The sequence below is a fragment of the Dendrobates tinctorius genome, unplaced genomic scaffold (assembly GCF_039654945.1).
Source record: "Dendrobates tinctorius isolate UK_male_01 unplaced genomic scaffold, ASM3965494v1 ptg000103l, whole genome shotgun sequence".
In the NCBI taxonomy this organism is placed as follows: Eukaryota; Metazoa; Chordata; class Amphibia; order Anura; family Dendrobatidae; genus Dendrobates; species Dendrobates tinctorius.
Genome location: NW_027361771.1, coordinates 33,597,602 through 33,610,550, shown reverse-complemented (window position 1 = coordinate 33,610,550; position 12,949 = coordinate 33,597,602). Strand labels below are relative to the sequence as shown.

At 45.5% G+C, this 12,949-nt stretch overlaps 1 protein-coding gene across 5 annotated transcripts in view; it reads right to left on the bottom strand.

Annotated features, from left to right (window-relative positions):
• Positions 1-406: 406 nt before the first annotated feature.
• The window catches only part of LOC141100167 (uncharacterized), a 37,627-nt gene continuing 25,084 nt past the window's right edge, over positions 407-12,949 (bottom strand). For 3 of the 5 annotated variants that reach the window (XM_073588447.1, XM_073588446.1, XM_073588445.1), the window contains exon 2: positions 407-4,479. In XM_073588447.1, coding sequence (XP_073444548.1) covers positions 2,181-4,478 — 2,298 coding nt within the window. In that variant the 5' untranslated portion in view covers position 4,479 and the 3' untranslated portion in view covers positions 407-2,180. The remainder of the gene's footprint in view (positions 4,480-12,949) is intronic. The other 2 variants (XR_012234623.1, XR_012234621.1) reach the window with 2 other exon arrangements.

Here is a 12,949-nt window from a genome sequence, read left to right as displayed (position 1 = left end):
CGCACTGCAGTATTCTTCTCTGCCCTAAACAGGGCAGAGCAGTGTGCCTGCGCTACTACAGGAAGGGAAGAAGAGGACGGCATCGTATGAAGATGGGAGGTGTCGGACCGGACCGCGACACCCATCGGACCGCCCCCTCTGGTTAGTATAATCTAATGTGTTTTTCTTATCTTTCAGGTTACATCGGTGGCTTATCTACAGCATTACAGAATGCTGTAGATAAGCCCCTGATGTCAATGCTGGCAGCTCATACTCCAAAGAAAAGGGTGACAGATTCCCTTTAAGGTTTAGTTGGGGTCCTATGGCCAGATCGTCACTTTAACCAACAAGTAGTAGACAATATCATGGCAACCCTCAAACAACAGGAACTACCTACCAACTCACAAAAGACAGCAAAAACAGACCAAAAAGTACAGCAAATTTTATTGGAATCAAAGAATGTATTAAATGCCAAGTAGCATAAAAAGGGAGACAAGTATAGCCAAGTTGGACAAAATAAGGTTTTAAAGTAAGAATACCTTGGTTGGGTACAGCATTGTAAATTCTTGGAACAATACTGTAAGTATAATAATCTACATATGTAAAAAAGTATATTATATATTTAGTCCTGCCTTTTTGTAACCAAAACACTACCACCATGTGGTTGGATGACCACATGGAAAGCCAAGTTACACCCCCCCTCAATGACCACCAACAGACCATGTTTTCAAGATTTCCTTAGTATTGTCCAGGCAATGGAATTATCACCTGTGCAATACTTAGGAAATCCAGAAAACATGACCTGTTGGTGGTCCTTGAGAACTGGAGTTGGGGAAACACTGCTGCAGAGGATGCTGTGGTGTTTATGGTGATTTGGGTTGAAGGAGAATGCCACGCCACCCACAGTTGTGCACGGCGTGATGTGGGCAGTACCAAGTAGGGATGAGGAGGAGAGAAGGAAGCCATCTCATCCAAATTCACTCCAGTGTGCCCTGTACTCAAAAGTGTAACAGACAGATCAAAAGGCTTGTATGTGTCCACCTTGGTCATAGTTGTTCCCGTTTTCCCCTTTGATGACACTTTATATATTCTTTGTTTATAATTATATTTTCTGTACTTTGGTAAATATTTAGGCCTTTTTTCTCTTTTGTGACTTGGTGGCCAGATTTTTAATTTAAATCAGATTTAAAGGGAACCTTTCACACTAGAAAACGCTATCAACCTGCAGATACGGGATTAATCTGTAGGTTTATCAGCTTTCAGAACCTGCCCGACACCCGTACTTTAAACCCCGCTGCTGAAATTAAGTTTATTCCTCCTGACAAAAATCGGCGTTCAGTCACTGCAGTAACCTCAACCCCAGCACTGACTGACAGCTAGCTTAGCATTAGGTCCGGCTGTCAGTCAGTGCTAGGGTGCAGGTACAGCCGCCACTCTATACACAGAGCAGTGACTGAGGGTATGTGCACACATAGTTTTTTGTCTCTGCGGATTCTGTAGAGAAAACCGCTGGAAATCCGCAGGACAAAGTGCTGCGGTTTATCTGCGGTTTATCTGTGTTTTTTCTGCGGTTTTGCCCTGCGGTTTTACACCTCATAATGGATGAGGTGCAAAACCGCAGCGTTTCTGCACCAAACAATTGACATGCTGCGGATTGTAAACCGCAGCAAAACCGCGCGGAAAAAAACGCAGCATGTGCACAGCTTTTTTTGATTTCCATAGGAAATAAAGGTACTGTACAACGCAGCAAAATCTGCTGCGTTTCTGCAGAGCCAAAAACGCTGCGGAAACGCAGCAGAAACCGCAAAGTGTGCACATACCCTGAAACCGTGCCCGCGTCACCCCCGTGACTAAAACCCAAATTCTGCTGCAAAGAGGTAGAGCCCTGCTGCCAGGAGGAAATTAAGTGCGGGCGCCGGGCAAGTACAGAACACCATTAACCCCATATCTACAGGTTATTAGCATTTTGTCACAGGACAGGTTCCCTTTAAAAGTTGCAGAGCTTCTTTTGGGAAACCGGATTAGAAATTCTCTCTGTGTATTTTGTACAAAATATATATTATGTATAAAAAAAATATCAAAAGAAACTATGGAATTCTCTCAATACATTGATGAAAGAAAGCAAATGAACGCAGAGACAAGATTAGTATCTAGAGTGACATGTAGTCCATGTTCATTGGTTAACCAGAGCCATCTCATATTCACGTACACCCAAAGCTTCTCTTTCCATCGGCCAGTTCCAGAACATCCTTCATCATTTCCAATAAGAAACCTTGGTTGCTTGGCTCATAAACCGCACACATGAACTGCTGTTTTCTCTCTCGGCTACAAACAGCCAGATGCCTTCGTGTTGCAGATCTTATCGTGGCTTTTCTGACTACATGTTGGACTCTGTGAATGCTGTAATTGTGATGTAGACCTGCTAATCGAATCCTAGCCTTCACACTGTCCTTGATGAAATCACCTTTCTTCGGACGGTACTTTGAAATTGCGCTGTGGTACATTTCGATGTCACCTGGGTGACAATAGGTGAAGAGGCGCTTTAGGTCATTCTGCAACCTTGGATTTAGCACAATTGCTCGAAGGGAATTGTGGGCAGCACTTCCCCAGCGAAGCCATTTCCTCCGCCTCTGTGATTTCTCGACGGCATCGTGCTCACAGCGGTGGTACAGTTTGTTGTCGGACCAAGAGTGCTCATTCGTGGTATGGTTTATCAACGAGTTCCACTTTTCGAGAAGAAGTTCTGGATTGTTTTCGCATGTGCTAGCCGACCACCACAAGTGATCTCGAACAGCGCTCACCCATGCACTCAGGTCAGCACAATATTGTTTTTTGCTGGCAGAAAGAACCTTTGCCCCTATGGATCTGGCCACATGCCACACATCAAACTGGTGTACCATACTGTTACAGTCATTTTTGATCAGCTTCCTAATGCCAGCACATTTATCAGTACATACAATTTTAATGACGATATTTTTTTTCTTAAGTTTTTCCAAGGCTTTCTGAAAGGCTTCTTTCTCCAAATGGACAGAAGAAATGCCTGGCCTCATCTGCTCAACCTGAAAATTAAGGATTTTTTTAGTGGATGCATCCATTAGGGTGTACAAACAATATCTGGCATTGCGACCTGGAGCGTCACACTGTCCATCGCCAACTATACATAGAGAAGAGTTGCCCAAAACGGACAGATTTTTGGCCTGGTCCTTCTTCCAATGGCGTTGCACTGTTGGGAATATATATTTTCTTTGATATTTGTGGTAGGTGGATTTTCTAATGCATTCAAGGCCCATAAAGTAGAACAAATTGTGCACCTGCCTAAAGGTGGAACCACTAAATAAAATTGATGCTGAAAGAGCGAGATTCCCCACAGGCATGCTGCCTTTTTTGGGTTGGCTTTCCCATAAATGTGTCCGGTGGTTGTCTGCACAGGTGACATACACGCTAACAAAAGTTCCCACTATTTTTTTAAAGATTTTGATAATAGGCTTTCCACAGAGGCCAGGCCACTTGCAGGACACCATATTTATCAGGACGTCTAGACACGATTCAGAAACAATAAATTTTCTTTCGGTCATAAAAGTTCCATTCGTATCTTCTGGATTCACACTTATGCCTCGCTTCTGAAGTGCATCATAAGTTAATGCTGAAGCTTCCACAAGATCTGAGGCTTTACATGTGGGTTTCAGCTCTTTTTGGGAACTGAAAGTCTGTTGTGATCCAACACTATGGCTCTTTTCTGCCACCGTATTCTGCGCACCGATTCCTTTTTCTACTGGAGGGGACGGTGTAGTCTTTGTGGTGCGGGTGGTTGGACGGGAATCATGAGGTGGTGCCACATTGACACCTGCTGCGTGCGCTTTTGCATTGGAAACAGTATTGATATTGGAGGTTTTTCCATCACTAGTTTTAAGTTTCATTTTTTTCCTGCTAAAGGGCAAATTACACTGCGTTTTTTTGCGATAAGTCTTTATTTTATGTTCCACAGCAACTGCCCTGGTGTTCATTTTTGGATCAGTTTGTGTGGACCTGTCCCACTTTACAATGACTGATTCAGTGTTAACCCCAACAGAGACAGCTTTCGGTATACGTAGTGACTGTTGACCACAATGTTCACAAAAACCAAGTGGTGCCAAGTGACCATCTCTGTCCACTTTGCGTCTTTTTCGAGCAGGAATTTTTCCATTGGGCCCTAAACTACTAGCTGGAAAACTGGGATACTGAAAAATGGTGGGGACAGCATCCTTCCTCAAAATCTTCCGCCATCCATCCAAATGTGTGTAACATTCAGGAGCAAAGTGCTTGGAGCATAGTCTGTAGCTGTCAGTTTTTTTCCCGTCATAAACCTTATTTACAAACTCGTCCAGATCTCCAAAATCTTGTCCTGTCTGAATCAGCCATGCCTTTATCATGTTCTTGTCTTTTGGAAAAACGTGAACGATGACTCCATGCTCTTTTTGGCGACCGCCTGATGGACATCCATTCACAATGCAAACAGGCATCCTGCAAAAGAAAAAAAGAAAAGTTTAAGATATTTTCTTGAGGACTATTTCATATAATTATTAAAGGGATCAAATGCTTGATGTAGGGACGGAGACCTGATTCCACTTTCTGGGCTGCTTTTCGTAGTTTTGGTAAAATCACTTTCATCTGCTGAAGATCTAGCAGATCTCTGAATGCTGAGCTCTGTATAACCCTCCCCACTGATTGGCAGCTTCCTGTGTACAGTACATGGTGCATAGGTAGAAAGCTGGTTAATCAGTGATATACGGAGCTCATGAATGTGGAGGACTACCTAGCACCGAGTTTACCAGTCCTCTTGTCCATCTCTTGCTGATAAAACAGTGATTTTTTGTTTCCCAAAAGTACAGCAAGTAGTCCAGTGACATGGCTGGAATCAGGGTCTTAGCCCCTACATTATGATGCTCCCAGATTAAGTGGCAAAAATCTGATGACAGAATCCCATTAAATTTAAGCCATTCTCTGCCACACAGTTAAATTGTCAATACAACTGCTTCTAGAAAAGCTAGGTCACAACTAATATGTTCACCAATACAGCTGGCCACTTATCTCTCCCAGACATCCAGGAGGCAAAATGTCAAGGGGAAGAGTAATTATTTTGCTGTATAACCTGTCAGAATACCAGAACTGTATAAATCTAATACATTTGCTTATTACACAACATTTTATTAACTCCTTAACGACCAATGACAAACATTTTCGGCATATGTCATTAAGCAGTGTATGAAGAGCCGGCTCTGAAACAATAATCTTTATTTTTTTTATTTTTTTTTTTATATAGCGCTAACATATTCCGCAGCGCTTTACACACATCATCATCATCACTGTCCCGGATAGGGCTCACAATCTAAATTCCCTATCAGTATGTCTTTGGAATGTGGGAGGAAAACGGAGAACCCAGAGGAAACCCACGCAAACACAGGGAGAACATACAAACTCCTTGCAGATGTTGTCCTTGGTGGGATTCAAACTCAGGACTCCAGCGCTGCAAGGCTGCAGTGCTAACCACTGAGCCACCGTGCTGCCCAGAAACTTGACCCGGCTTTATTTGCAGCAAATGCTGGCTGTGTTGCATAGCTGACATCTGCCTGTAATTGCAGCAATCGGAGACTGCAACAGTTTAAGCATTTAAATGCGGCTGTCAAACTCCAACAGTGGCATTTAAATTACTTCAATTCCATTGCATATGCACCACCTGCCATCGGTCCCCTGCTAAGCGTTAGTAGGCAACTGATGGTTTACCATGGCAGCTGGGGGGACTGTACCTGCCATGTTAGGCTACTTTCACACATCAGGTTTTCGGCGTCAGGCGCGATCCGGCGTCGTGCCGGAACGCCGGATCCGGCAAATGTTTAGTAAAACCGGATGTGACGGATCCGGTTTTCTGCCGGATCCGTCTTTTTCTTGACAGACAAAACCGGATCCGTCTCATCCGTTTTTTCGACGGATTACGCCGGATCCGGTTTTTAAAATTGACCCTTGTGGCCTTCCGAACGGGATTGGCTACTGGAAAACTATATATAGCGTGTTCCTACAGCCCTTCTTTGACAGGTTGTCGAGGAGAAAGTGCAGGTTGGAGAGAAGAGCAAGTTACTGACGAAGATGGATGTTGTCATTGGAAATATTTTGAAGAATTTGGCGGATTTTATAGCGGAGGCGAATCGTTTGAGGGTGATTGTTCTGGAGAAGGAGAGAGCGAGACAGCAGCGCATCAGGCATCGTAGACGACGTTTGTGGATCCACCCCATCACAGCCAAGAGAATGACGCGTGGGGTCTATTCTACGCTCTGCATGGACCTTCGACGAAACCCGGATAAATTTTTTGGATATGTTAGGCCTCTTTCACACATCAGGTTTTCGCCGTCAGGCGCGATCCGGCGCTTTTGACAGAAACCGGATCCGTCAAAATGCAATGCCTGATCCGGTTTCACCCCCATTGACTTGCATTTGCGCCGGATCGCGCCTGATGGCCATGCGTTTCATCCGGTTTTCGCCGGATCCGGCAATGTGTCGCGATCCGGCGTCTGGAAAAAACGTCTACTGTAACGTTTTTTGTCTCCGGCGAAAAAGCCGGACACGCTGGATCCGGCGCGTCCGGCTTTTTCACACAATGAAAGCCTATGAGCGCCGCAATGCGCCGGCCGGATCCGGTTTTTTGGTCTGAGCATGCTCAGTAGCTCTGCCCACAAGACATATATAAAAGCAAGACAGTGGGACCCACAGCCACACCCAACATGCCACCCAAGAAAGCAACCAAGCGAAGCAGGAGAAGGCAGGAGACCACTGCAGCACCATCAGCACCACCACCACCCCAAATGGAGCAGCAAATAGAACATGCTGAGGAGGGGAGGCCAGCAGCAGATGAGAGACGGTAATTATCAAATCCCCCATTCCTCCAAACTAGGGCCATGGAATATCAAGATATTCATTGGCCCTTTGTTTCTCTTTATTCAACAGCCGCCAAAGAGATGCAGCAGCAGCACCATCAGCACCACCCCAAATGGAGCAGCATGCTGAACGGGAGGGGAGTCCAGAAGCAGATGAGAGACGGTAATTATCAAATCCCCCATTCCTCCAAACTAGGGCCATGGAATATCAAGATATTCATTGGCCCTTTGTTTCTCTTTATTCAACAGCCGCCAAAGAGATGCAGCAGCAGCAGCAGAAATGGCATCACTGGCAGCAGCAATACCCACAGCCATGGAGTCTGGCCATCAATAGGACAGCACATCTTCTTCTGGGAGCCCTCCCTCGCATCGTCAGCGTTTGACGGTAAGTTTTTATTTCCAAAATCCATCATCTCTGTAATATATGTCTATTCATTGCCTTTTATTTCAAAACAGGAATCACAAGATGAAGAGGAGCTCCCAGAAGAAGAAGGAAGGGGTGGACAGACGCTTGGAGTGGGCTCACAATTCGTAAGTTTTTTGCATCAAACGCAGAAACACAACATCACACTACACACAACACATAGAAAACAATGTTCTGCAGACCACACACAGCAAACAAATGCCTACATCCAAACTCATAACATTTTTTGTTTTCTTCTCTAGTCTTCCCAATCTGGTGCTCGGCCAAGAGGTCCTCGCAGTGCCTCCCAGGGTCGTCGGCGACAGCAACGCGGCGGTCACCAGCGTGTAAGTATAAATATTTTTGCTTTGTTTTTTTGCACTTTTTATTTCATTTCTTTTGTGGAGGCTAATTATGTTATTTTTGTCTTTTTCTTTAACAGCCTTCACAGCGTGCTCCCGACTCTGACGGTGAGGATGGAGGGATTGATGTGGACCGCCTCATCGATCTCGTCAGAGAAAGGGAGCCGCTCTGGAATATGGCTGACCGCCGCCACGCTGACCTGATCATTACCCGACGACTCTGGAAGGAAATCTGTTCTCTCCTTGTGGGCCGCTGGGAGGACCTCGAAGCTCGGGACCAGATTAAAGAGCGTAAGTATATACAGTAACGGTTGCTTGATGTAAACCAGTGTTTCCCGAACTCCAGTCCTCGTGGTCCCCACGGATCATGTGTTCAGGATTTCTATTTACTATTGAAATCCTGAAAACATGACCCCTGGGGACCATGAGGACTGGAGTTTGTGAAACACTGATGTTGTATACTAACCACTCCTTTCTTGTTTCAGGGAACAGAATTGTGAATCGGTGGCGGTCTGTGAGGGATCGTTTCAAGAAGGAGTTCAATAAAGAGATGCGGGCCCCGAGTGGATCTGGAGGACGCAGGAGCAAGTACAAGTACGCACAAGCCCTGTCGTTCCTCCGGGAAACAATGCTCACTAGAAGGTAAATATTACACACCACATGTGAAAAAAATGTTAGATGTAACTTTTTTTTTTCAGCCAGGGCCATACCATGTCAGTATTTTAATTGTTTTTTTTTCTCTTTATTCCACAGCACGGTGAGCAGCACTCGGGAGCCTGCACGATTGGACCCTTCTGAGGCGATCCCTGAGGAGACCGGCACCAAGGGACACTTCGACCGCCCCGGTACATCTGCACCATCCCTGCCTTCCCACACATTCGACCCATCTGTCCCATCCACCAGCACAGGAGCATCGTGGCCGCCTACATTACATGAAGCTGCTGGTGAGGAGATCGCTTTCCCTTTACCCCACCCTTCTGCCCCTGCCGCCTCTAGTACACCTGCGGGTACTGGGCGACAGCGGCAAAGGGGTCAGGAAAAGAGTTATGCGCAAGAGTTATTGCATCTGAATGCATCTTTCCAGAACTGTCTCAAAGTCTTGTCAGAGCAAATCTCCGCAGGCTTTCAGCAGATCAACTCCAGCATTCTGGAGGTGAAGACACTTCTGCAAACCATGCATTCAGAAGCAAGATCTTCGCCAAACCACACCTTTTTCAGGTCTGTTGTGGAGCGCATGGAAACGCTCTCTCCTGCCCAGCAGATGCATGTAATGCATTCGTGCCACGGTGCTCTACAGCAGGTTACCTCCCAACCTCCACCTCCCACCACTGTAGTTCCTCCACCTGCACCCCCTCCAGCCACTTTCCATCCTCCCCCTCCTATTACATCTGCACCCCCTCCAGCCACTTTTCATCCTCCCCCTCCTACTACATACCAGCAACCTGCCCAGTACCAGCAACCTCCCCAGTACCAGCAACCTCCCCAGTACCAGTCATCTCCCCACTTCCAGCAACCTGCCCCGTACCAAACTCCTTCCCCGTACCAAACTCCTTCCCCATACAACTTTCCATCATCATCTGCTCCTACAGTCCCTGCCCAACCCTCCACTCCACCACCCACCACCTCTTCTGCTTCCCACATGTCCACCCATACTGTAGTTTTTTCCACACCTTCACCTCTAACTGTTCCTTCCCCACCAAGATCCCAGTCCTCTCTCCACACACCCAGTGTCGAAGTGTCCCGCAGCCCCTCCAGCAGTATTTCCACCCCACAGTACACAGAATTGTAATGTGTGTTTTTTGTAATAAAAATGCCCATTGGGTTTAAAACCTTTCTAAAAGTTTTTTTGCACTTTAAAAACATTTTACAAAAAAAAAAAAAATTTAAATAAAAGTTAAATTATCGTTTCACAATGGTTGTCTGTCATTTCTTTCTGCGGCAAACTATGTTTTAAAAAAAGGTTAAATACAGGGTATTTCAAAGGTAAAAAGGTATTCAAAACCAGGTATATAACTGTGGGTAAATTTTAGCTTTTTGCCACAGTTGTGTTCCTGGTTGTGTTTGAAGCAAAGTATTTCACTTAAAAAGTTGTGTTTATTGTTGGTGATTTCCTACCAATGTACACAACTTTTGTTAAAAGGTGAAATACTTTGCATAAAACACAACCAGGTACACACCTGTGGCCTAAAGGTAAAAATAGTAAGACCATGACAAGATAGCCAACTTTGGTTGGCAAAGGTATATACTGTTGGTCCAGAAGGTACACAAGTTTAGGGCAAAAATCTCTCACACTCTGTCATCCCAGTGTACTCTGCCTTGAGGTGACAAAGTATAGTGGAAAATTGTCCCTCATTACTGAAACCGTCACAGAACTTCTAGTGGTAATATTTCCAATGACAACATCCATCTTCGCCAGTAACTTGCTCTTCTCTCCAACCTGCACTTTCTTCTCTACAACCTGTCAAAGAAGGGCTGTAGGAACATGCTATATCTAGTTTTCCAGTAGCCAATCCCGTTCGGAAGGCCACAAGGGTCAATTTTAAAAACCGGATCCGGCGTAATCCGTCGAAAAACGGATAGAAAAACGGATGAACCGGATGAGACGGATCCGGTTTTGTCTGTCAAGAAAATGACGGATCCGGCAGAAAACCGGATCCGTCACATCCGGTTTTACTAAACATTTGCCGGATCCGGCGTTCCGGCACGACGCCGGATCGCGCCTGACGCCGAAAACCTGATGTGTGAAAGTAGCCTTAGGATGAAAATGGAGAATTTTGATTACTTGGTGGAGCGCATTGCACACCTCATAAGAAAAGCGGACACCTATTGACGCTTCTCTGTTTCACCCGCAGAGCGTCTGATGGTGACTTTAAGGTAAGCCACATTTATTGGATGTGATCGCATCAGAGCACACTTTCACTGCAGTCTTGTTGGTGGTAGTTTGTATCTCCAAGTGTTATAGCTCAGTTTTGGTATGTAATGCTGTGATTTAAAACTAATTTATTGTTTTTTAATTCCCCACAGATTTCTTGCAACTGGAGAATCCCTTTCGTCACTGCATTTCCAGTACAGACTCGGGATTTCCACCATATCTGGAATTGTGAAGTACACATGCCGTGCACTGTGGGACTCCTTAGCTGAAGAGTTTTTACCAGAGCCCACAACAGAGAGGTGGATTGAAATTGCTGACAAGTTTCAACAGATATGTCAGTTTCCCAACTGCTTGGGCGCTGTGGACGGGAAACATATCCGCATTGTAAAGCCAGCTGGATCGGGATCGGAATATTTCAATTACAAGAAATATTTTTCAATTGTCCTCATGGCCATCGCTGACGCGGAATACAAATTTATTGCGGTTGATATTGGGGCCTATGGCCGCTCCAATGACTCTCAAGTTTTCAAACTGTCTGCCATGGGGCGTAAACTGTATGGAAACACCTTCCAGTTCCCACCACCTAGACCGCTGCCGCAAACATCTGGTCCACCTATGCCATTTGTCTGTGTAGGGGATGAAGCCTTCCAGCTGTCAGAACACCTTTTGAAACCGTACTCTAGCAGAGGATTGACAAGACCAAAACGCATTTTTAATTACCGCCTCACAAGAGCAAGAAGAATGGTTGAATATACCTTTGGTATTCTGACAGCCAAATGGCGGGTCCTATTGACTGCGATCAACCTCAAGACAGAAACTGTGGACAAGGTGATCAAAGCTTGCGTGGTACTCCACAATTTTGTTATCTGCAAGGAACCCATTTCCATTGAGGACACCTCTGAAGAAACCACCTTGCAAGATTACCATGACATTACCACTAGAAGTTCTGTGACGGTTTCAGTAATGAGGGACAATTTTGCACTATACTTTATGTCACCTCAAGGCAGAGTACACTGGCAGGATGACAGTGTGTGAAAGATTTGTGCCCTAACCAAACTTGTGTACCTTCTGTACCAACAGTATATACCTTTGCCAACCAAAGTTGGCTATCTTGTCATGGTCTTTATTTTTAGCTTTAGGCCACAGGTGTGTACCTGGTTGTGTTTTATGCAAAGTATTTCACCTTTTAACAAAAGTTGTGTACATTGTTAGGAAATCACCAACAATAAACACAACTTTTTAGGTGAAATACTTGGCTTCAAACACAACCAGGAACACAACTGTGGCAAAAAGCTAAAATTTACCCACAGTTATATACCTGGTTTTGAATACCTTTTTACCTTTGAAATACCCTGTATTTAACCTTTTTTTTTTTTTTTTTTTTTTTTTTTTACACATAGTTCGCCGCAGAAAGAAATGACAGACAACCATTGTAAAACGATAATTTAACTTTTATTTAAAATATTTTTTTTTTTGTAAAATGTTTTTAAAGTGAAAAAAAACTTTTTTAATAAATGTTTTAAACCAAATGACCATTTTTATTAAAAAACACACATTATAAATCTGTGTAGTGTGGGGTGGAAATACTGCTGGAGGGGCTGCGGGACACTTCGACAATGGGAGTGTGGAGAGAGGACTGGGATCGTGGTGGGGAAGGAACAGTTAGAGGTGATGGTGTGGAAAAAGCTACAGAATGGGTGGACATGTGGGAGGCAGAAGAGGTGGTGGGCGGTGGAGTAGAGGGTTGGGCAGGGACTGTAGGAGCAGATGATGTTGGAGGAAGGAGCTTGGTACGGGGAAGGAGCTTGGTACGGGGAAGGAGCTTGGTACGGGGAAGGAGCTTGGTACGGGGAAGGAGCTTGGTACGGGGAAGGAGCTTGGTACGGGGAAGGAGCTTGGTACGGGGAAGGAGCTTGGTACGGGGAAGGAGCTTGGTACGGGGAAGGAGCTTGGTACGGGGAAGGAGCTTGGTACGGGGAAGGAGCTTGGTACGGGGCAGGTTGCTGGAAGTGGGGAGATGTCTGGTACTGGGGAGGTTGCTGGTACTGGTGAGGTTGCTGGTATGTAATAGGAGGGGGAGGATGGAAAGTGGCTGGAGGGGGTGCAGATGTAATAGGAGGGGGAGGATGGAAAGTGGCTGGAGGGGGTGCAGATGTAATAGGAGGGGGAGGATGGAAAGTGGCTGGAGGGGGTGCAGGTGGAGGAACTACAGTGGTGGGAGGTGGAGGTTGGGAGGTAACCTGCTGTAGAGCACCGTGGCACGAATGCATTACATGCATCTGCTGGGTAGGAGATTGTGGAGCGCATGGCAACACTACAGACCTGAAAAAGGTGTGGTTTGGCGAAGATCTTGCTTCTGAATGCATGGTTTGCAGAAGTGTCTTCACCTCCAGAATGCTGGAGTTGATCTGCTGAAAGCCTGCGGAGA